The sequence below is a fragment of the Helobdella robusta genome (genome assembly GCF_000326865.2).
Source record: "Helobdella robusta unplaced genomic scaffold HELROscaffold_1, whole genome shotgun sequence".
Lineage (NCBI taxonomy): Eukaryota > Metazoa > Annelida > Clitellata > Rhynchobdellida > Glossiphoniidae > Helobdella > Helobdella robusta.
Window position 1 is genome coordinate 2,451,612 of NW_008703570.1, and position 25,795 is coordinate 2,477,406.

At 33.5% G+C, this 25,795-nt stretch overlaps 2 protein-coding genes across 2 annotated transcripts in view; one reads left to right on the top strand and one right to left on the bottom strand.

Moving 5' to 3' along the window:
* Positions 1 to 4,996, top strand: part of HELRODRAFT_62336 (hypothetical protein) — a gene marked incomplete at both ends in the record, with an annotated part of 17,156 nt that extends 12,160 nt beyond the window's left edge. The window contains 2 exons of the mRNA XM_009010602.1: positions 4,579 to 4,683; positions 4,812 to 4,996. Of these exons, the coding sequence (XP_009008850.1) occupies positions 4,579 to 4,683; positions 4,812 to 4,996 (290 nt within the window). The remainder of the gene's footprint in view (positions 1 to 4,578; positions 4,684 to 4,811) is intronic.
* A 173-nt stretch (positions 4,997 to 5,169) lies between these two features.
* HELRODRAFT_63123 (hypothetical protein) lies at positions 5,170 to 25,027 on the bottom strand (the record flags this gene model as incomplete). The annotated part of the gene is made up of 9 exons (XM_009010603.1): positions 5,170 to 5,348; positions 10,241 to 10,362; positions 12,262 to 12,464; positions 12,528 to 12,639; positions 12,701 to 12,815; positions 24,284 to 24,407; positions 24,466 to 24,682; positions 24,745 to 24,839; positions 24,902 to 25,027. Coding segments are annotated over 9 exons (1,293 nt in total), but the record flags the coding sequence as incomplete, so codon positions are not given.
* Between the last annotated feature and the right edge of the window lie 768 nt (positions 25,028 to 25,795).

Sequence of the window (25,795 nt, forward strand, 5' to 3'; positions counted from 1 at the left end):
CCGAATTCATGCTGCAAATAAGGCCATATTTCGATTCCGAATGAATCATCATCAGTGCTTTTTGATGTTTATATAGGGAAATATTGACTTTGTCAAAATGAACTTAGATGGAAATTGACTTTTTCAAAATGAACTTAGATGGAAATTAGGTGTCAGGTTTCTTTATTGGCTGGTCATCTTCTTTGGTCTCCTTTTCTTCGTTGATAGCATCATATTCTTCTTTGTCACTATTTACAATGCTAGTTTTTATTACTTCTTTGTTTTCATTGTTGGTTAAGCGCCGGGTTGGAAGTGAGGTTATCATTTTTTGTTGTATATTTATTTTTGGTTTATTGATGTCAATTAGGACTGCTTCTGCAATTTTAAGATGCGTGTAGTTACTGTTCTGGTATATTACTTTAGTGTTGCTGTTGAGGATTTCACGGCTAATAGTGATTGAATGTGTTGAGTCCAAATGAGATTTGATAGCACCACTCTGTTTATGCATCGTAAGCCTTCTAGTCAGTGAGGTAGTAGTAATCCCGATATATGAGTCATGTTGACGTGCACAGCCGTCAAAGGGGCAATTAAATTCATATATTACGTGATTACGCATTACACAAAGTTATCTCTAGGACTACAATTGTTTTTCAGTATTAGGTGAGACGTCTTTTTATTGTTGTAATAAATTCGGAGTTTAACTTTACTATTTGGGTTGGTTGGTGCGACATTTTTATTGATGATATGTTTAAGAATAGCTTCATCTACTTTGTATGCAGTTGACATGTGATTTCTGTAATACAAGATGATGTCGTTATCTTGATTGTTGGTACTAGGAAGGTTATTGTTGTGTAGTAATTTGCCTTTAACAATCTTTTCAATGGAATAAGTCTTATATCCATTGTTTACAAGCAGGACTGTGGTATATATATATATATATATATATATATATATATATATTTAGGAACGAGGTTTTCAGAAATGCAAATTTCATTGAAATTGTTTGCCCATTTTGCATTAATTAACTTCTTTATAAGACATTCAACGAGGCGGTATTGTTTGAGTTCATATTTATCTAAAACTGGAATAAAGCTAACAGCGCTGTTTCGGCGTAATGCCATCTTCAGAGCCTAAATATTGTTTAAACATATAATTTAATTAAAGTAAATGCCTAATGTAAAATGTGAAAATATAGAAAATAAAATATGTATTAAATTGTGAAATAAATTAACCTTGTTGTAAATATCATAATAACTAAAGTTTATGTAGATTATATAAATAAAATAATGTAATTTAAATAAAATGTTTAGTAAAATAATTAAAATATAGAAATTTTATAAAAGTTTTAACATGGTTGAGAAACGTTAGTGAAAACTAATTACGAATGACATGTGCGCCAGATATATAATATTGCTGTGTATGCGTTGTGAATACAACTATTGCGGTTGAATATGTGTGATACGAGTTTCCACATCAGACCTACGGATACATAGTTAAATATAAATACATATATGTACATGCAAGATACATATCTATGTATAGATCAAGTATTAGGTATCACATAATACATCCAACGACGCGATGACGGTTGTCGGATGACGCTGGGTCACAAACTGCGTGTTGATGGGTTGAAATGTATTCAACGTAGGATGATATTCATATCGTTGTGGTACACGCAGATCCTGTGGATCAACCCCAACGGCAACAGTAGGTGTGAGATCGTGATATTGAGAAAACAATTGCAAAGTGTGATCAAAGCTGTTATATTGTTTATTGAGTGAGGGTTTATGCTTGTTGATATGAAGGGCTTCTTTAATTTTAAGGCGAACTGGATCGGGTTCATAATCAAGGATCGTCGTGTTGGGATCCAATATGTTCCTCGTAAGCGGTTGATGATGTACCCGTTCCATATGGTCCTTAATGGCACCATTCTGTGTATGCATGGTGATTCTTCTAGAGAGAGTAGTTCTCGTATGGCCGATATAACTCTCCACAACACAGTGTGGCACGGGACAAGAAAATCGGTATACGAGATTGGTTCTCTCTAGTTTGTTGGGGGGACGTGTGTTGTTATTTTTAACGATAAAGCTGGATGTTCGGTTGGTGTTGTAATAAATTATGAACTTCAGTCGGTAGCTTTCTTTGGGAACGGAGACATTGGATTTGATGATACGTTTGAGCATTGATTCATCAACTTTGTAGTTGTCAAGCATTTGATTGAGATAATATAGAGGTATAATTGTTTTTTTATATATCTTATGCCCTAGCCTAGCTTCACATGCTCCAAGGGTTAGCATAACTACTCTAAGTAATGGTACTGGGGTATTAAATAATGTTATAAAAAAAGACAGATAAAGTAGATATACTACTACATTCCAATACTATGGTTAATGATCTTATTATTGCTATATATCATATTAGTTTTATATGTTATTGTAGCCTACATAATTTTTTATTTGGATAGATTAATCTTAAACATTATATATAAAAACTTTTAATATTTACTAAACATTTTATTTAAATTACATTATTTTATTTATATAATCTACATACCCTTTAGTTATTATGATATTTACAACAAGGTTAATTTATTTCACAATTTAATACATATTTTATTTTCTATATTTTCACATTTTACATTAGGCATTTACTTTAATTAAATTATATGTTTAAACAATATTTAGGCTCTGAAGATGGCATTACGCCGAAACAGCGCTGTTAGCTTTATTCCAGTTTTAGATAAATATGAACTCAAACAATACCGCCTCGTTGAATGTCTTATAAAGAAGTTAATTAATGCAAAATGGGCAAACAATTTCAATGAAATTTGCATATATATATATATATATATATATATATATATATATATATATATATATATATATATATATTGGGTTTAGACTATCATAAATACAATATCATCTTGATGAAGTTTATTAAGGTTAAATAAAAAACTTTTAATATTTGACATTTTTGACAAAACATTATTAAAAACGTTGATAACATTAATAACGTTATTAACGATGAAGTTTATTAAGGTTAAATAACTTCACTATTTACACTAAATAAATTCACTATTTACACCACACCCTGGTTCTAAGGTTATCAACAGATATGGCTTGACTTTACATCTGTACTACACCTAAAATTTTCAAGCAAAAAATAGCCCTTCAGCTTGACAATCCAGCGTCTGTTCTTTTTCGATAAAAGGTAGGCATTTGGCCAACTTCCTCCAACTAAATCCCCAAAAATCTGAGACGTGGATACACCACAACAACTTACAAAGTGTTCTCCATCATTAAGTGTGACCTTTGCTTAAGCATCCCTTCCTACATCAACCACTCTCAAAATTTTAGGTTTTACTTTCGACTTCTTTCTTATGTTCAAACGACATGCAATCACATAATTTGGCCTATCCGCCACATTAGTTCTCTCCGTTGACATGACTTTCCCACTTTTTGCATTGTCTCCTTTGATTACTACAACGTTCTATTATCTGGAGCTTCATCTTATAGTATATCATCTTCGCTTAGCCTCATCTCTTCAACAAGTTCAAAATAAACTTGCTTCGGATTTACCTCGTTTTTTTTTCTAGTTCATCATCTCTCTACATTGGTTACCGATGCATCGTCTACAAAATCACATACAAAAAACTCAACACGTCTTAATCATCATTGTCCATCATTCATCTTTACTCAACTGTTTATTGTTGCCAACATTATCTTCAGCTACATCAACCAGTGAGCAAATCATATATCATCAACAGAGGTTTCTCATGGTGTTCTCCTTCAATATGGAACCGTTTGCCGATCAACATCCATCAACAACTATCAATAGAGCTGTTTAAGAAACATTTGATGAAAAATCTGTTCGTAAAAGTCTTTAGAGACCTTACCAATGTTTTTTTGCTGAGAAGCCTCTGACGCTTCAAAAATAACTTTATTATTATCTTAACATTCATCACATTGCCTCCTCGAACCTCTTCTCGTCTACTTCAGTAAATATCATGCATTTAAGAACAGTTTTTATTCATAATAAATCGGCAAATCAGTTTGCAATGTCTCGTTTTGTGTTGCCTGCGCGTTAACTTTTTTCGATTGATATCGACAAGAATTTCTATAAATATATTGTTTGCACATTTTATGTTTACTTTTCAAGGTTGCCGTGTGGTTAGCGTGTCCGTCTACTACCTCCACCACCCGGGTTCAAATCCTGCAGTTTCTGCAGGTTCATCCGGGTAGCCGACCCCCGGCCAACCCAGCCATCCATCCTCCAAGGTCGATAAATGGGGAGACGACGTAAGTTGTCGCATGTTGGCCGGCGAGATGGCTCAGTGGTTCTAATTGCACGCTGAGTCAAACATCTTAATAGCTATCATATACTCACCGTATATGATGCGGTGCTTGCGCGTGTACATTGTGTTTTGTTGTGTGGAAAGGATAAACAGCCTTTGTGGCAAGAACATAAAAAATTATAGATAATACATATGTAACATTGTAAGTGGTTTTGCGTATGTCACAGCTGCAATAATAAAGACTAAAAAAATAAATAAATAATTTACTGTAAATAAAAAATTACTATTAAGTTATTTGTTTGCAGGACAAGCTGCGTATTCGGCTAGCAAAGGAGCCATTGTTGGGATGACGTTACCTTTGGCTCGAGATCTTTCTATTTTGGGAATTAGAGTCGTCACCATTGCACCAGGTTTGATATATTAAACTTCCTCCTAATCCTACAAAAATTCTTATTTTTTTACGTACTTTTTTATTCACCAATTTTAAACAATCAACAAAAAGGTTTCAGTTATCTATCTCAAATTTTTAATTTTTCAGGTCTTTTTAATACGCTATCTTTAAACAGCCTACCAGAAAAAGTTCAATCATTTTTGGCAAACAGGATTCCATTTCCATCCAGATTTGGTAGTCCAGATGAATACGCTCATCTTGTTCAGTTCATAATAGAAAATCATTTTATAAATGGTGAAATTATAAGGATTGATGGAGCGCTAAGATCATAATAAACATGTTTATAAAATTAATTTAAAGTAAGCTTTAACAAACACAAGTTTTAAAATATATTTTTATTGCCGTAATGCAAAAATATTGATCAGTTCGACTGAAATGTTTTTGAAAATTTGTTCTTGCTCGCCTACTGATAAATAATATAGGTTTACTTTTCTTGAAATAACATTCAGGTATGTTGACAAGTCGACTCAGACTTCAGTTCCGAACACTTACAGAAATATTGATTGATTTCGTTTCTGGAGCATTTGGGAGAAAAATTGTAAATAGGACAGTAGTTTTTCAAGTGACCAGTTGTATTGTAATAGTCAAAAAACGTCTTAACTAAATTCTCTCCAAGTTTCATATCTGAAAATAAAGCAGTAGATTTCGATAATTTAGATAAAATTTAGTTTTGAAGCGTTTATGATTTTGTTGCCTATTTTCAAATTTCAAACGATAGTTATGTTGTCTGTCGCGTTAATCCTTACGACGAATTATTTTTAAGCTTTTTGCACGTTATTGACTTAGTGGAGTTACCTTGCCGGCGCTAAAATCAGTTTAACTTCCTGACATTTGATTGAAATATTCATTCTATTCCTATTTAAATGGGAGATGAGCCAAAAATATCGATTTCAGAAGATACGAAACTTTTTTTGTTACCACACTTGTCATCTAATTTTCGATAAATTCCCATTGTCAGATTAATAAAATAGCCCTAAGTTTTGTATGCTTGCTCACTCCGATGACGATGCATGAATCGTTTCGTTTAATTAATGAAATAAATATATTAATCAATCTTCGTTTAGCGTCCAGAGACCCAGTTCCCCCGAGGTAGGACGTTGTTTTCTTTGCCATCAATTTTTTGCGCCAAATTAGGCAATCAGTTGTATCCATTTCATTTAAATTTAGAGCTTTCATGTCTTGCTCGATTGTTTGCAGCCAGGACTTCTTTGGACGGCCTTTGGGACGTGTGCCAGGTACTTCAACATCTGCAAGAGAAGTTATGACACTGTTTCCATTTCGTTTGACATGACCAAACCGCCGAGGACGGTGTTGCCGGCATTCGTCCTTTATATCATCTAAACCGGAACGACGCAGGATTTTGGTTGATTTGATGTGGTCCTTCAATCGTTGCATCCATCTGAGCATTTTCATATCGGATCGGTGAAGTTGTTGTTCCAGTTTGGTTGTCATTGGCCATGTTTCTGAACCATATAACAAGACCGGGCGTATCACAGATTTATAAAGTCTCGATCGTAGTGGTAGTGGGATGTCACGCCGCATCAATATTATAGAGGCAAGAGGATGCCATTTATTCCAGACTGCACGTATGCGTGCTCGAACGGCAGCTGTTTCAGTACAATCCAGAACATCCCCTAGATATTGAAACGATGTGACTTTCTCGTGACTTTCTCTACCTTAATGGCTTCAAAAACATTGCTATTTCGAATTTGTTGTTGTGGATTGATGCAAGCAGGAGAAATAAAATTGGACACTTTAGATAAAGTACCAATTATTTTTGAACAACGTTTGCGACACCGCTGATTACACTGCTGACATTTGATTGAATTGTTACCTACACCAGCCCTACTAACTGTTGTTGTTCCAGTTTGGTTGTCATTGGCCATGTTTTTGCACCATGTAACATCACCGGACGTATCACAGATTTATAAAGTTTTGATCGTAGTGAAGCTGCTGTTCGAGTTTTGTTGTCATCGGCCACATCTCTGTACCATACATTAAAATAGAACGTATAGCTGTGTTGTATAGTTCTGAGCGCAGCGGTAGAGGAATGCAAAGCCGCATCAGTACCGAGGCAAGAAGGTGCCGTCTGCCCCACGCCGCACGTATGCGTCCACGAACGGCGGCATCAGCTGTTCTAGTACAATCCAGCATATCTCCCAGATACTGAAGTTAAGTAACAGTTTCGATTCCGGTAATCGTATCATTGTCTGGGCTCCGTTGTCGCGGGTTGATGCAGGCGGGGCATGCGAAATCAGTAATCAGTTACTTTCCTAGTGAGCCGGTAATTCTCGAGCATCGTCTGTGACACCACTGCTGACATCGTAGGCATTTGATCGAATTGCTTCCAACTCCTGCCCCACACACCGAACATGGCCAATGACCAGAGACCACAGGCTCAGCGGTACCACCGGTGATCATAGTTTTTGTTTCGTCAAGGTTACCTTTAGTCCGTGTTCGGCAAGCTGGGTATTCCAGACCCCAAAGTTTCTGGCTGCATCTTGTTCCGAGGCCGCCGTCAGGACCATATCATCTACATATATCGCATTCCATATCTTATCTGAGCGTATCGGTTTGGTTATTTCTTCCATCACTGTGATGAAGAGCAGGGGGCTGAGTATTGATCCCTGATGGGCGCCGACGTTAATATCAAATCCATTCGTATTACTGGCTGTTGTGCTGACTAGAGTTTTTGTGTTAGAGTACGTTGCCATAACCTGCCAAACCAGATATTCGGGAACAAGCTGTCTACGTAGACTCCACCTGATTGCCTCACGAGGCACTCTGTCAAAAGCTTTTTCCAAGTCCACAAAGACATGGAACAGTCGCTTTTGCTTTGCCATGTATTTTTCCTGTAGTTGACGAATGATATAGATAGCATCAATGGTAGATCTCCCTGCCAAGAAGCCGTACTAGTAACCACATATTGAAACGCACGGCAACAGTCTCCAATCTCAATGTCTCAATGACTTTTTCAATAACTTTCAGGTGATGTTTCAGAAGACGTATATCCCGATATGAAAAGCACTTTAGTTGATTTTCTTTTCCTTTATATATCGGCACAGTCGTATTCCACTGGTAGTATCAATTTACTCCACATCTCACGATAGATGTGTAAGAGGGCTCTGAAGCCTGCCCCACCAGATGCCTTGATGATATCATTTGTAAGTCCAGACAGACCAACCGCTTTACCCACCTTTATTGCCTTCAACGCATCCGTAAAATCCTCAGCTGTGTTGCCTTGAATCGGTCCTTCCACCGGAAGTGCATCAAAGTCCACCCCAATAAGGTTTGTTTTATTCAATAACTGTAATCTTTCCAGGGATCCTTAACTTCATTCTGCAAGGTTATTATGCCTTTATTATTCTTTATGCATGTGGCACCAATTATATCCTTTTTCAGTCTTTTGGCCGGATTTGCTATTCGGTAGAGTGACCGAATTTGTTTGCCTTTACTTCCAGACAGCCATACCTTGCATTGATTTGCACGAGCTATCGCAATCTGACATTTTGCTTCTGTGTTATTTGATCGGTATTTCTTTCGATCTTCCTCAGTCTTCGTTTTCTGCCAATGTTTGAAAGCTGCTTTCTTACTGGCAAAAGCATTTTGCACCGTCTCGTTCCACCACCAAGTTTAGCGGTTGTGCTGGCGTTTTGTTCCAGATTTTTCCCATACAGCTGTTGCAGCGTTCACTAGAGTGCCATGAAAAGATTTCCAGGTTATGTCTACCTTCTTCAGACGATCCAGCTGTGCCGATACCAACTCCTCGAATTTCTCCCTGAACATGGGACAATTTGCAGCTTACAAAAAGATATTGATAGTTTATTATAAAACTAAACAATTACTACAACACAGAATCAGACGACAGGGTCAGGGAGGAGGATTATGTTTCACAACGTTATATTTATTTTTAAACCATAAGAACATTTGCATGCTTCAAATTTTTGGTGCTTTAGTACATTTCCAGAAACGCGTGTTTTTAGCTCATTCATTGATTTTTTTTACGGGAAATCTTACATGACTTTTGAAGATTAGAATATCGTCGTCCATGAGCATCACTCCCTATTGAATGTTGGAGACAAAAATCCCCTTTGGGTCAATTTTTACTTGATTTAAAATTATCTACATATAATAAAAACGGTACACCAGTTAAGGTTATTGATAATAATAATAATAATTATATTAATTATTATGTAATATAATAATAATTATTACTATTCTCTCTTAGATAATCCTCAGAGGTTACTACAACACACAGTGTATATAAATACAATTGAATCAACGCATTACACACACTACTGTATGCGATGGGAGGGGATCTTTTTATATTTGAGCCTGGACACTGCATCAACAATGCCAGGCACCCTAAACATTACACCCCATGTCATGACTGAGGCGTATTATTTCTTATTACAACAAACTCACAAAGTATATAAATACACTGTGAATCAACGCATCTCACTTTTTGTTTGTGATAAGCGAGAATCTTTTTACATTCGAACTCGGACACTGCATCGACAATGCCAGACCCCTTAGCCATTACACAATCGCGCCGCCAATTTCATTGATAACAAATAATCTCAAAATAGTCCAAGCCAATTTCCCTTAACTTGAGATGGAACCATTTGCCGTCTTTCCTTTCTGAAAACGCACCTGTTGTTGTCTAAATTGTTTTTTTAGAGTTTCAATGTTTCTTTCTAAATTCTTTTGCACCAAATACTTGTTCTCATTATGCCGTTGAAAGTAATTTCAAATTCATGAAAAAAATGAAATTGTGTCGCAGTGTTGCTACACCACACCGTGGTTCAATTTCATTCTCGAGAGGAACAATTTGAAACGTACTGATACATGATTGAACGAGCGATATACGGGAACAAATTGTGGATACAAAAGCAAAAATATTTGGTTTTATGTTTATTGAATTGAGCCATAAAAATTTTTGCAACACTATGCCAGAAGTTTCATTGGCTTCAAAAATGTGAAAATACTGATATCGCTATATCTATTATTACTGGTCATAAAGAAAAATCTTGCAACTTAAAACAACTAGTTTTCGACATGGATGAGGCATCCAATGGTAATTAATAGGCAATATGAAAAAAAAACTGCAGAACTGAAAAATGACGAGCCGATCAAAATTTCATTTAATTTACATAAAGGTAATGTAGCCCGGCTTTTAAGGAAACCAAAATTAAATATTCAAATATCAGTTCATGTTCAAGAAAATTTGGATAGATGCCAATTCTCTTCTTTTCCCTTTCATCTTGCTGATTTTAAAAATTACCTAGCTCCAAAAAAACCACTCGAACGATTTGACTAATTTTAAAAAAATCAGTTATTTGCGATGTTCTGCTTTTTTTTGTTTTTACAGGTTCACGTTATTCATGACTTTTACTGTATTTCATCTAAATTCCATAAATTTATATGTTACTATAAACTACCTAGGTTTATGAAAACTTAAAATTAAAGTAATTATTTCAATTGATAAAGTTTTCAAGTTAGTAAAAACTTCTTACAAGTATTTCCCGTATACGGTTGAGTGTGTGATCCGCCGTTAGATGTGTATGACGTGTAGCTATAAAACGATACTTCCAACGTATAACAGTTACACTTTTTGTCTAAAATATCACCAAGCGTCCTGTTTGAATTTCAAGTTTATTTTTATAATATATTTTTTACTTATAATATCTCATTATAAAAATGAAAATTTTTGCTTTATTTATTTAGAGTTAAGCGTAGCATAGATAATCGAAAATAAAAAGAAGCTATATCGAAATCCATCACATTTTTTAATTTACTTAACAAATTAAAAAGTAGGCCGATGGATTTTAAATGTCAGTCTCGTTTTTTCGTCCAGTTTTTATAAATTCTTTTTTACCATAAACTTTTCAATTTTGTTTGTATTTTAGCGTTTTATTATTATCGTAGCTACCTTTGACAAAATTTATTTTTGCGATTTAATTTTATGTTTTTGTCTTACATAAAACTGATAAAAAAAAATTGGGTAAGAAGAGTTTTTAAAATAAGATTTTTATAATCATAAACAAAAGTTTCTGCTACACTACATTTTAATTTGAACTATATTAGTAAATAGAATGAAAAGCACACGCAGAAACAATTAAAATGAAAATTCACAAAAATTTGCTACTTCATGGAGACCGTTATAAACATGAGAAAAATTCAAAAATTTTCAACACCATTTTTGTTACATAAGCAGCTCCAAGTACAAATAAAAAAGAGTTTCATATTAAAGTTTGCAATGATATAAATAAAAGTTTGTGATTTTTACTCTTCTCAAACTAAACTTCTATGCCATAAACTAGCATCCAACCCGGGGCAATTATAAGAATAGATACACCTAATTGAAATTACGTGTAGGTGTACTACCTAGATGGAAAATTAAACGTTAAATTACATTCGAGGCATATTGTGGTGTGGCCGTGAACTGATTTAATTAAGCCGCTAAAGTATTTAATTCAGTTTAACAACATATTTCAATTTTGATAAAACAAATTAATTGTCATTTTACAAGAGTTAATACAACATTAAATAAACAAAAAAAATTATATTATAAATAATAAACATAATAACTTTTTAACTAATAATATAATGTAGACTGCGGAGAATGAAGAATAAATTTGATAGGCCCCGATTATTAAGAATCAATCCTTCCATATTTCCTAACACCTATTTGTTTTTGTTTTACTTATGTTAAACCTTCCATGTTTTCTAACACATATTTATTTACTTGATCTGTAAGAAACTTTTTAAAATGGTAATCATCTTAATTTTTATTGAACAATGTCAAATATATTTTCAGATAATGTTTTACAATAATATTTTGTTCTGCTTTAAATCTGCTTTAAAAAAGTGGTGTCATTTAAATATGCCTTCAAATGAGTAAGAGCATTTAATATCTGACGCGCCCTTTCAATAATAAATGTTGATTCATAAATGATTTAGAAAGTTTCACTCTTTTATACTGCCATGTCAGTTCATAATGCTCACTTAGTGATAAACAATTACTTACCATTTCGATTTTATATATGATGAAAAGTTTGTCTACTATAATTTAATTCAACTTTAGAAACAATTTTTGGGAAAATTTTTGGTGTTTGGCTTTGGTGTTTAGGAAAATTTTGTAAAATTGGGCAAAATGTAAAAATGAAGCCCCAAAATATTTTGTATTTTTTAATTATGCAGTTCTGAATCTTACTTCAAATTTCTCTTTTATATTTTCTATACCAAGTCACGCGACAGTCATTTGTTAAAAAATGTCAATGCCAAACCCACGTCCGTGCTGTGCTGGGTTACGAGTGTATGTTTAGATAGGTTTGGATAGTGTCTGGGTTCAAATGCATAAGGATATACAATCATACGCATGAATGTGTTGTTATAGCATGTACGCATGTGTACTTGGGTGTTTGTGGAAAACTGAATCCTAGCACCTACACAAAGGGCACTATTTAATTGATATTATTATTATAATTATTATTCTAGAGTTTTTTTACATGTCTGAAAAGCAATGATGCAAAACCTTCTCCCAGTGCCAGCTTTGAATGAATCATTGTTGAAAGATGTATTAGCAAGTGAAAAATCTTCAGCGTTTTGACAAAACAGTCTAGGAAATACAGCTTGTCTCTCATGTCTGCTACTGTCATCATATACATTGCCATACATAAACCCATTCATTAATGTGGAATGGGCATGAATATCTATATAAAAATCAAGCTCTTCTTTCTAAAATAAGATTAACATATAGCGTGTAATTTGATTTATAACTAGCAATATCAGTATAATTACTTCACTAGAATTTAGTTTCATAAGAAGAACTTTAGTAGCATATATTGTTGGTTGAGACCAAGGAGACGGATCATGCCAGTGTCGATTCAAATCATGTCCGTTAAATGAACACCTTCGAAACATTTTTTGTATTTTGTATCTGCATGAATCGAATAAGAAATATAAATAATTACCTATAGTTTCCGTTAAAAACTCCGTCTGGATTAAGCATAGGGACAATTTTAAATATTACATAATCACGCAATACCCTTGCTAAAATATGGTCAGAGGTTAAAAAATCTATAATTCCTGCACATATAAAATTTTCAGATTGATATGCGTAAAATTTATTTAACAATTTTCTTAAACAATTATAATGTTAACATGGTTGATTTATTTATTTTATTTATTTATTGACAAACTGACCAGAGGGCCATAACAGACCACTTATCTAGTCAGAAAAAAGAAAAAACAACTTCAAAAGAATAAACGCACGTCTATGAATTATATCTAAAATGTAAGATATTAACAAACATAATAATACAAATAATGAATGAGACAACATAACAATATTGAAGATAAATACTTAATAACTATAAGATTACAATAATTTGATATGTTTATTTATATAAAAAAGTAAATTTTAAACATGTGACAAATAACATTGTGAGTGTAATAAAAAAGATTAGTTTGATGGTTATAAATAAAAGGTCGATGACGATGGTAGATTGGTGAAAATGCTAATCGACAAAATTGGATGAGCAATTAATACGAAAAGATGGTAGATTGGTGAAAATATTAATCGACAAAATTGAATGAGCACATAATACGAAAAGAAAATAATTTGTAATGAGACAACATTAATATTAGATTATAGTCAAAAATTTATTTAAGTCAATAGATAGACTATTTCTGAAAATTGCAAGTGAAGCTTAGGAAACCACTTCTGCCGGCAAAGCGTTCCATACACGGATAATCATGTTAAAGCAGAAATATTTTGCTGCATTGTCGCTAGCATTAAAATCCTGCAATCGGCATTGATGACCCCGAGTTGAGAAATAACGTGAAGGTATGAAATAAGTTTCGATGAGGTTGTGCAGTATTTTGTACAACAGGCACAGATCGAAAATTAATCTAGGACTTAATCCAACTGCGTTAAGGCGAGATAGATTTTGTAAATCTTCTTTGGACACTTAATCTTGATTACTTGATACTTGTAGTGCGGACTCCATGCTGGTGAGCAATATCTACTAATGGTCGTACATATGTGCAGAAAGCTTTCTTAAGTAGTTCTTTATCTCTGGAGGTGAAACATCTGATGATTAGGCATACACGCGAAGAAGCCCTGTGAGTGATGTCGCTGATATGAATATTGAAGTTGAATTTGTGGTCAACTATCACTCCTAGATTTTGAATTCGTTTGTACAAGTTAGAATTGCTGGTCAGTTGAATATTGATGCGGAATTATGAAAGATCTTGGTGATGAAAAAAACGAGCAATGAGAACATTTGTTTGGAGAAAGTGGTAGTTGCCTTATATTACTCCAAGCAACTACGCCGTTAATGACCTGTTGAAGTTGAGTTGGAAGAGCGGCAATATAGTCGTTAAATGCATTAGCCATTACTAAGGGGTCATGTGTTACATTATTGTCATCTAATCTTAAACTGCTAATCTGGGGTCGCGAAAACAATTTGTTATTGACATACTGGTGAAAACTTCTGACGTTAGACTTAGAAAGTAGCTTTTGTTCGTTGATTTTTTGTAATGGTTTAATAATATAATATTTTAATAACTTAGTTTCAGTTTTATTGCAGATCTTATTATTTTTTCCACCATTGTCTTGTATTTCAAAACAAAATAAGAATTAATGTGGTAATGCAATTCAAAAAAAATCAACTTTTTTAATATTCTTTAAAAAACAGAATCTGACAGACGCAGAAACTGTTACAGCATGCATGCAGCATGGAGGGAGCTGCATATTTGATGCGTGAAATTATGAGTGATTCAGTGATGTCGAATAATTTGATGCCTCTGTAGGGATCAAACATTTATTTATTAACTATCTCATATATTAATTATTAAAATTAAACAAATATTTAAACAAAAATTAAACAAATAAGTAAACAAAAATTAAGTAAATAAATAAATAAAAAACTGAGAAAGAAAAATGTTTTAACATGAAAAATAAAATAAAATAGTAAATAAAATAAATTGACAATAAAATGAAGTAATGGCATAAAAACGCATATCAATAGACTAGATGATGACTTAGTTATGATGATGAGTTAGTGAGGTGATCGATAAATAAAAAAAAAAGTTGTGTGAATGATAAAGTTTTATGAAATAAAAACAAGTTATGTGAATGATAAAGTTTTATTGAGTGTTAATATGTTTGAGGTGTCTTGTGATGAAAGTCTTTTCCTGATATGTAGATTGGGTGGCGACTTAATAGTTATGTTTGCGCTGACGAAGGTTGGGTTAATTGGTGGTAGTAGAGGATGGATGACGTGGTTGTTGTTATTTTCTACTTTCTTGAACAGTCTTGAATCGAGTGTGTTGAATATCTGAGTGACGGTAGAATATGATGCAATTAGATAGTTGAAGCGGATTAGTTTTTTGATGAGAGATTGTAGTTGCTGAAGTTGTTGTGTAGCAAAACCAGGCCAGGAGGGAGCTGCATATTTGATGCGTGAAATTATGAGTGATTCAGTGATGTCGAATAATTTGACGCCTCTGTAGGGATCAAACATTTATTTATTAACTATCTCATATATTAATTATTAAAGATTATTGCAATATTCAATGTTACCTAATCTATGTTAATTTTTATGTCTTTGCTGCTCTCTCGATGTCTTAGCCAGAGGCGTCATTTGGGGGAAGGCAGGGGGGGGGGGCAAGAAATCAAAATTCTAAATTTTTGCTGTACGAAATTATTATGACAAAATTGCAAACACTATAAAATAATTATATAAAATTATATAATTTATTATAATTATATATACAAAAAAATTGTGCTTTTTGAATTTTTAAATGTCAAGCGCTATACAATTTATTTCATTTGTTCCTACAATAATTCATGTTCTGTTTTAAATTATAAAAGTGTTAATTTTAAATTCTTTGTAAAAAGGATATATATAGGATATATAATTTAGTAATTTTAAAACTTTAAAAATTTTGAAATTTTAAAAACTTTAAAAATGTATAATTTATTATAATGTTGCACTGACAAGACTAGGTAGTGGAAATAGTACTATATGCATACATGTAGATAATGACATATTCTGTAAATAGGAATTTTGTTAATAGCATTAACAAGTTAAGTTTAGTAGATCGGAGAATTATTCGAAGAATCGAGAAACTATCATATAGATTGAGTACTGTAAGAAACGCCGTGATCTTTATTAATAATATATATATATATATTATATATATTATTTATATATATATATATATATATGTTACATGCTAAGTCATAGACCACATAAGTTCGCCCCCCCCCCAACCAAAATCTGAAATGACGCCCCTGGTCTTAGCCTTTTTTCCCGAGAGCTTGTAAACGAAACGGTTCGAGATTCACGTGGGAATAAAGATAATATTTTATTACGCCTGAATTGTGTTTGTTTTATTTATTTTAACTCACAACAAGGTGTCTTGTTAGTAGCAGAAGTTTGTACTAACAAATTGGTGACCTCCGACGTGATCTGAACGAAAATCCGACGTGATTTGAACGAAAATGCCGACGTAAAAAGAAATACGAAGATCCACGTGGTTAGATCAAAACGAAAACAAAATGTTCCAACCAAATGATGACCCGATCGCCATATTACCTTTTTTCAATAAAACAGCGTCAACAGATCGGTTCGAGAATTCCGAAATGCAATTTCAATTGCGAAACGTGATGTGTAAAACAACAAGATTCTATCACGTAATAATTTCTCTGCCGTTGGATATAGTCTCAAATTTGTCATTAAAAGTGCAAAGAGGAACAGATTACGACGCTCTAAAAGCAGAGTTATTATCAACGTTCAAACAAACCAAACCAGAGCAATTCCAAGAAAAAGAATCTTTTAAAATAAATTTGAATCTGATGAATGTAAACAAAATTGAAGAAAGGCAGCCACCAGAAGAGTCCAATAAAATAAAAGTTGTCCTGAGCAAGAACAAAGATGAAAATGACATCCAACAATTACAACAGCAAAACGCTGAGCAGAATGTTACCATCCCATCGGCAAATTCACACATGAACGATTCTCTCCTTCCAGTTCTCTCTCTTCCTTCTCCTGTTCAACAACAGCAGCAAGATCATCACAGAAAGAAAAAAGCAGAGCATAGTTCATCGTCCGCACACACATCTCATTCTAGAAATCGTCTGCAGCTGGACAGAAGGTTGCATGAGAGGCCAGAACAAAATTTGAACCAGCAACCAAAACGGCAACTGCGTTTTCAGCAACCACGCCATCATCAACATCTCATGAAACAGGATAAATGTCAACCACATTATCAGCGACAAAAGCAACATCATTACGAGAAACAAGTTAAACACCAGCGATATCAGTACCAATAACCACATCTTCAAAGAAGAGTAAAAAAATCAAATTCAACTCAAAAAACAAACATTTTTCCATTTGAATGGCTCCGCCTCTTGCGGGGGAATATTATAAAAATGAAATATCTCCAGCATTAGCAGTAACAGCAACACCAACATCAGACGCAACAACAACACAAGAAACAAGACCGACGTCAACCAAATCCGAACCAACAACCCAACACTCATGTAAAGGGAGGCAAATAACATTCAACAAACGAAATGAATATTTTTATTTTTAAACGGCTCCGCCTTTTGTGGGGGAGTATTGTAGGGATCATTGAAATTTTCAATGTTATCTAATCTATGTTAATTTTTATGTCTTTGCTTGTCTCTCGATGTCTTAGCCCTTTTTCCTGAGAGCTTGTAAACGAAACGGTTCGAGATTCACGTGGGAATAAAGATAATATTTTATTACGCCTGAATTGTGTATGTTTTATTTATTTTAACTCACAACAAGGTGTCTTGTTAGTAGAAGAAGTTTGTACTAACACCTCTGAGACCATGTGAGCGGAGTTTTTGAATGAGTGAAATATTTGAAAGCTTTTTGTGATGATGTGATTGATATGAAGTGTTAAGTGTCAACTTGTCATTTAACAGAGTATGCCACACTTTTGCTGAGATTTCAATACCCAAAATCTCTGTAAATCAATAGATCCAAAGGCTCAAAAACTGATAGTCACATTCTAGATTTGGTCATTTTAACTCCACGCATAGCAAGCGTTAATTTTTAATTGTTTATTATTTCAGATTAGTTATTTTAAAGTTATTTTAACATACCTGAAACAAATACCAATTAGCTATGACCCGGAAATAAGCGTTAGCAATCAAGAACTTAAAGCAAAATTCGCAAACTGATGAAACATAAAAACTTATTAAAGAAATGAAAATATGGAATAGTAACGAAAATGGAATGAAATACAAAGAACTATGTCGCAAAATGAAATAAAGTAGATCGAGACGATAAATAAATAAAATATGAAAAAAAGTTAACGCACTGCTGGAGCAAAATAATATAAAAGCAAAATTACTGAAAGGTAAACAAACAATCCAAGTATTATTTATAAACAAAGATGGATTGTATGATAAATTGGAGAACTGTTACGTAAAAATAGGAAAATTATCATTATTGTTGTTATAATTATTATTAAGAAAAGACTTGCGCATAACTGAAATAATATAAACAGAAAAATGAGAACGAATTTCAAAAGACCAACAAAAATGTTCAATGTTTAAACAAAAATTAATATTCAAAATAGTTCTTAAAAATAAAATTTTTTATGATAGAATATCCAAATTTTAATTGAAAGACAAAATTAGAATACTATAACAAAATTAAATTGAGATTGAGATACATTTTTTCATCATAAAAAATTTCAGTTTGGTTTTAGAAATTTCCAGTGTAGAAGCACCAAAAAAATTTCAGTTTTCTCACTACAGTTTGTGCTATAGTCGGAGAAACTTTTACTTTGGCCAGCATCATTGATTCAGTCCTTTTCCCTGCTTCAGAATTATTTAAAAAAGTTCGATTAGGAAAGTTGAGTTAACAGGCTACGCTATTCATTGCTATTGCTAACTTTATTGTCACGATTTTTCTCGTTTACTTCGTATATATTTTCCATTATGAAAATTTTCATTGCAAATGTGACAGTGTTTAACCTTATATATATATATTTCTTTTTTTCAAATTTTTTAATTTATTCCCAAATTTAAAACTAAAACATCATTATAAATGATTCCTTTGTTTCTAAATTTATTAGTGGGAAAGATTTCAATTGTACGTAGTTTAATATTTTATGAGTGAGTATTGACTCGGCTATTCGTATAAGCTCGGTTTACAAAGAACACGATCTTTGCTTTTGTAAACCGAGCTTATAAGCACTTTTCTGATGTAGGAAGCAGGAAAACTAAATTACTCACTAAAAAATATATGAAAAATCGAAATAAGGCCTTATCTGCATGACGAATTCGAATAAAAACAGTTTCATTAAATTTTCATGTTGAACTGATGAACTTGGATAATTCTTTTTTCAACAAATTGAACAATTTCCAAAAAATTATAGTAAGGAAAATTGAAAAGACAAACTTGGAATTGATTAATGTCAACAATTCAGAAGAATTCAAACATTACTATATATATATATATATATATAATCATTATATATATATAATTACTATATATATATATAATTACTGCGTATATATATATATATTTATTTATTTTGCCTTTTTTTTACCTTTTTTGAAGGCTTTCATTTTCATTAAATTAAATATTTTAAATTTTCAGACGCATTTGACATATGAAATATTTGGAGAAAAAATTTTTTCAATTGCGCTGTTTTTTTTCAGTGTTTTTGATTCATTTTTTGCATGTTTTTGAATTTTACTTCATATTCAATTCAAAGAGTTGGTCCTGGGCATGACATAAAACTGCATACTGCCTGCCTCGCAGAAATTCTCGAGCGTAGAAGGATTGACATCTGCTGCCTTTAGAAAACCCAATGAAAATCGAATGGTGTCTGTCATGTCAACTCAGACAAAGAAAAATATAAACAATTTTGGAATGGTCAAAAGACGGCCAAAAATGGTGTTGAAATTTTTGTCAGAGAACCGCTAGCCCAAGAAGTACTGGATATTAAAAGGATTAATTCACGTCTTATGTGGATCAAGCTTCGCATAGAAAAGAAAACAATGGTTATTTTTTCGGCATACGCACCACAGACAGGCGAATCAGAAGAAATGAAAAATGACTTCTGGGCTGCGTTCTCTGACACCATCTCAACAATACCAAAATCTAAAACAATCCTGATTGGAGGCGATCTCAATGGCCACGTTGGAGAGAAAACAGATAGTTTTTACAACGTACATGGCGGTTTTGGCTATGGAGAACGGAATGAAGATGGCAACCGCATCCTTGAGTTTGCTGAAAGTCACGGGTTTTGTTTCCTGAACACATATTTTAGAAAGAGGTTGGAACATCTCATAACATACAAAAGTGGATCATCAGCAACGCAAATTGATTTCTTCACTGTCAAGCAACAACACCGAAGGCTATTCAAAAATGTCAAAGTTATACCTGGCGAATCATGTGTCGCCCAACATAGACTCCTTGTGGCAGACCTTGTTGTCGAACTGTCAAAACATAAGTCTAAACAAATGCCTCGGAGAATCAAAAAGTGAAAGCTGAAAAGCAATATTCATCGAGAAAAATTTCAACAGATTGTCGCCACACAGTTAGACCACCAATCGCAAGCCAGTACAGATTGGAGTACATACAAAACCGTTTTGATAAACGCTGCAACTACAGTTGTGGGAAAACTGGTACAAAACGTCAGCATGAACGTGACACTTGGTGGGGGAATGACAGTGTACAAAATGCAATAGCTGAAAAGAAAGCTGCATACAAGCAATGGCAATGTTGATGACCATAATATTTTCCGTGAGAAGAACAACTATGCAAAACGTCAAGTTGCACAGGCTCGAACAGATCAGTGCAGAGAGTGCAAAGGTGAACAAATGAAATCTCTGGATCGTATAGAAAAACAAGCAAAACGTACGAAAAAAGACAGAAAAAGTTGGTGCCTCATGTACCAAAAATGAAAAAAATGAGATGGTTCTTGAACAAGATGAGATCAAGCTACAGTGGAGAGAATATTTTAACCGTCTGTTAAACGAAACAAATCCCATCAATGTTAACTTTGAAGCTCCACCCATCGAAGGTCCGATTTCAGACATCACTGTAGAGAAGCTTACAGAAGCTCTGAAAGCTATGAAGGATGGAAAAGCAGCAGGGCCCTCTGGACTCACAAATGACATTATCAAAACATCTGGTACTGCAGGTAGCTAAACGTTACTACAACTTTGCCGTGAAATCTGGAGAAATTGCTCAATGCCGACTGAATGGAACTATAGCATGACAGTCCCGCTATACAAAGGCAAAGGTGATCCATTGAACTGTTCATCATATCGGGGTATACGTCTGTTAGAACACTTCCTGAAAATTGTCGAGAAAATCATTGAGAGAAGATTAACGTCGTTGATGCAATTCACATCTTTCGGCAACTGCAAGAGAAGTACCTCGCAAAGCATCAACAACTATCACACATTTTTGTAGACCTTGAAAAAACATTTGATCGAGTTCCCCGTGATGCAATCAGGTGGAGTCTACATCGACAACTTATTCCAGAATATCTTGTTCGATTTGTGATGGAAATGTATACGAATACTAAGACTCTCGTCAGCACAGCGGTTGGAAACACAGATGCATTTGACATCGGCGTTGGAGTTCACCAAGGCTCGATTCTCAGTTCACTGTTATTTATAACTGTAATGGAAGAAATCACAAAACCGATACGCACTGGTGACATTTGGAATCTAATATATGCTGATGATATCGTTTTAACAGCCACGTTTGAGCAGAATGCAGCACAGATGTTTGAAGATTGGAACACCAGACTCGCCGATCATGGATTCAAAGTCAACATCAGCAAAACCAAAGCAATGAACCCTGCTGATGAACCCTGATGAACCCATCCAATCCACAGCTACTGGACGATGGCCCTGTTCAGTTCGTAAAGCTAGTGTAGGTAACAATTCAATCAAGTGTCAGCAGTGCAACCAGTGGTGTCACAAACGTTGTTAAAAAATAATTGTTAATTTATCTAAAGTGTCCAATTTTGTTTGTCCTGCTTGTATCAATCCACAACAACAACAAATTCGAAATAGCCCTGTTTTTGATACCATTAAGGTAGAGAAAGTCTCATCGTTTCAATATCTTGGGGATGTTCTGGATTGTACTGGAACAGCTGAAGCTGCCGTTCGATCACGTATACGTGCAGCATGGAATAAATGGCATCTCCTTGCCTATATATTTCGGCGTGACATCCCACTACCACTACGATCAAGACTTTATAAATCTGTGATACGTCCGGTCTTATTATATGGTGCAGAAACATGGCCAATGACAACCAAACTGAAACAACAACTTCAACGAACCGACATGAAAATGCTCAGATGGATGCAACGAATTAGTCTGAAAGACCACATCAAATCAACCAAAATCCTGCGTCGTGCTGGTCTAGATGATATAAAGGACGAATGCCGTCTGCGGTGGTTTGGTCATGTGAAACAAAGTGGAAACAGTGCCATAACTTCTCTTGCAGATATTGAAGTACCTGGCACACGTCCCAAAGGCCGTCCAAAGAAGTCCTGGTTGCAAACAATCGAGCAAAACATGAAAGCTCTAAATTTAAATGAAATGGATACAACTGATCGTCTAATTTGGCGCAAAAATTGATGGCAAAGAAAACAACGTCCTACCTCTGGGAACCGGGTCTCTGGACGCAAAACGAAGATTGATTGATTGGTTGATAGAAGCACCAAAAAGTCTTTTGGCAATGCTTTATAAGGGCTCACAACACAATTAGAAAAATATTATTGCCATTTCAACATGAAAGCCGGCATATTCGTAACAAGCATTAAGTTACGAATATGATTGCCCTGTAAGGTATAAAACAAACTAGATACGAAACCTCGTAGACCGAGCATATTACATATGAAATATAGATTATGTTTTTCCAACAGCTTTTTCTAAATAAATGGCTAACATCAAACAACTAAAATCAATAACAAATTATCCGGATCGCATCAAACAATTGTTCATCATTTAATCTGATTGCTTCGTCGAAAGTTTTCAAGAAATAAATTCCAAAAGTTTTAAATCAACGATTAAAAATTACAATAATAATAACGACACTCCCCTAATCACCGAACCGCATTTTAATCGTTTACTATTTTATGTATTTATTTATTGATAAATCTGACCGGAGGGCTTAACAGACCACTTAACATATCCAGCCATAAAAAGAACGATTTATAAAAAACAAAAACGTACACCAAAAATTATGAAAAAAGTATAAGATACTATAATTAGTTAGTTCAATGGTATTAGCTAGACTAAAACAATAAAAAAATAATATTTAAATGGGTAAATCGCAACGATGACTCCATAAAAGATGTAAATGACAAAGACGCACATAAATTTTAAATCAATTCATAGAAACAAACGGACTATAGTAAGAATAAATAAATTATTAATTAACAATATTGGAATATTTAATTATTAAAAATTTGTTTAAATCAATAGACAGAAGGTTATTTTTAAAAATAGTAAATTAGACAACTTCTGCTGGCAAAATGTTCCAAACACGAATTATCATGTTACAGAAAAAATATTTAGTTGTGTTGTCATTAGTGTTGAAATCTCGCAGTCGACTTGGATGCCCACGAGTTGACAAATAACATGAAGGGATGAAATGAACACTTAAGTCAGAATGAGGTTTTGTAGTAATTCGTACGATGTACAATACAAATCGAAAATCAACCTACGTTTTTCTTTTGTATGCAATCCAACTTCATGTAATCTGGACAAGTATGAAAGATGACGTATAGAGGGAATAGATTTGGTAAATCTTCTCTGGACATTTTTAATCTTAGTCACTTGATACTCATAGTAAGGATTCCATACTGATGAGTAATATTCTACCAGAAGACTTACGTAGGTGCAAAAAGCTTTTGAGAGTAAGTCTTTATCTTTGGACGTGAAGCATCTGTAGATTAAGCGTGCACGCGAGGAATACTTGTGAGTGATGTCGTTTATATGCAGATTAAAGTTGAGATGGTTGTCAATTATCACTCCTAGATCTTTGGAGTCGTTTGTACGTGTTAGATTGAGTGTAGACGTGGAGCTGTATGATGGAAGAAATGAGCAATGAGAACATTTATCTTGAGAAAGCGGTAGCTGCCATTTATTACTTCAAGAAACTCCTGCTGAAGATGAACTTTTTAAGTTGTGTAAAGTTACAAATACTATGTGAGAAGTGAAACAGATATCTTCTAACAACTTTGTGGTAAGACAAGGTATGCAAAATAAATGCATACCAATTACCGGACTGACAAACGAGCCATTGAAAACATCATCAAAATTTGTGTTCAACTTTTAAACAAAATAAACTTCACATATGTCAACGCAATTTAAAAACATCTTAACCTCTAATGAAAATCAACAATACCACAAATTACAAAATGTGCAACACCCAACTTAAAAAACTGGGCGGAGTAACTGAAAATACATTTGGCCAACGCCGAACGGTAACGACGTTAAGTCTACGTTCAGAAATAAGTTTAAACAAACCTTGACATACAAGAGATGAAGGTGTTTCTCCTGGGTGCACCCTAGATGTTATAAAAACAACTTTTTTCTTTGCCGATAAAGTTCTATGGTTTGTTATTGATATAATATCTAATCTTCTTTGTTGCTAAAAACGATTAATTATGCTGCTTTTTATAATCTAAAACAGACAAATAAATACATACGGTAGTTGTACACAAAAGTTCTCGTTGAAAGCACTGTAAATTTTTAAACTCAATTCCATCGAGATAATTTTGTAACTTTGTATATGAATATGGAAAACAATACGCAAATTGATATGTATCATCTTCAGAATCAAAGCAGAAAGCAAATGACATTACGTAATTTTTATTATGATCTGGACATCTATAATAAAAAACGTTGTGATGTGGAATTCTCACCCTGATTTAAATATATTAACACAATCAAATTTATTTTAAAAAAAATGATTTATTTTCCCTCACCAATTTGGACGTGATGTAGTTTTTACAACCGGCGACATTCCATTTCTGTATAACGACTTGGTCTTACTAAAATTGACTATGTTAAATATAACTCTCTGATCAAAAAATTTGCCATTAATTATTAAAGATTCAAATATTAAAAAAAATTTATTACAACTTGTCCATAAACCACATTATCGACTGTAAAATTGAACCAAACGCGAAACCTTGAATTAAATGTATCAGGACGAATGTAGAGATCGTATTCAAATTCGGATACGTAATCAATTTTACCTAAATTCCCTTATTGAAAATTGTTTAAAAATGAATAATGAATTTTTGAACCATGTAATAGGATAACGCAAAAGTGGGCAAACTTTTTCTATTAAAAGCCACTAAGATTTTGGAACCGCATTATGGGTGCGTTTGAACCACATAACTAGAATAAATATAACGGCCTTCCTTCACTTTTAATGGTCGAACAAGGAGCTTTCTTCCGGAGGGGATTTGGAGGGTGATTTTTTTATCGTTCGAGTCAAAAGTTACGATCGTATATTTACTAATTTCGGAATATTGCTTTTATTTATAATGTTAACATTTTAGTTTTTTTAATTGTTATTTAATGTGGTAATTAATTACTTTTATTTGGTATAAATTTAAAAAAATAAAATTGACGTTACCAAAAATAGTTAAAAGTTGAAAAAATTCAGGTTTTTGCATATCCCTGCTTCAACCCATAAGAAAGTTTTGTTTATTGGTAAATAGGCCTCCCATTTGTTTGAATTGTTGTCGTTGTTTTATGTTGTATTTTGCAAATTTTAATTTGAAGTTTTAACTTTGGGAGAACTGACAGATAACTGACAGATACTGTTCAATAAGTTTCTGTTTGAAAATTAAATTATTTTTGTGAGTTATGGTTGAAAATATTTTACTCGAAATTTCAAGCTCAAGTTTCTCACTATCATCAATAACCGTTACATGATACGCGGCGATCAAAAGATGCATTTTGAACACCCTTCAATCACCTAAGAAAACCACTGATACACTTAAATTCGTAGATTTTGTTTGCAGT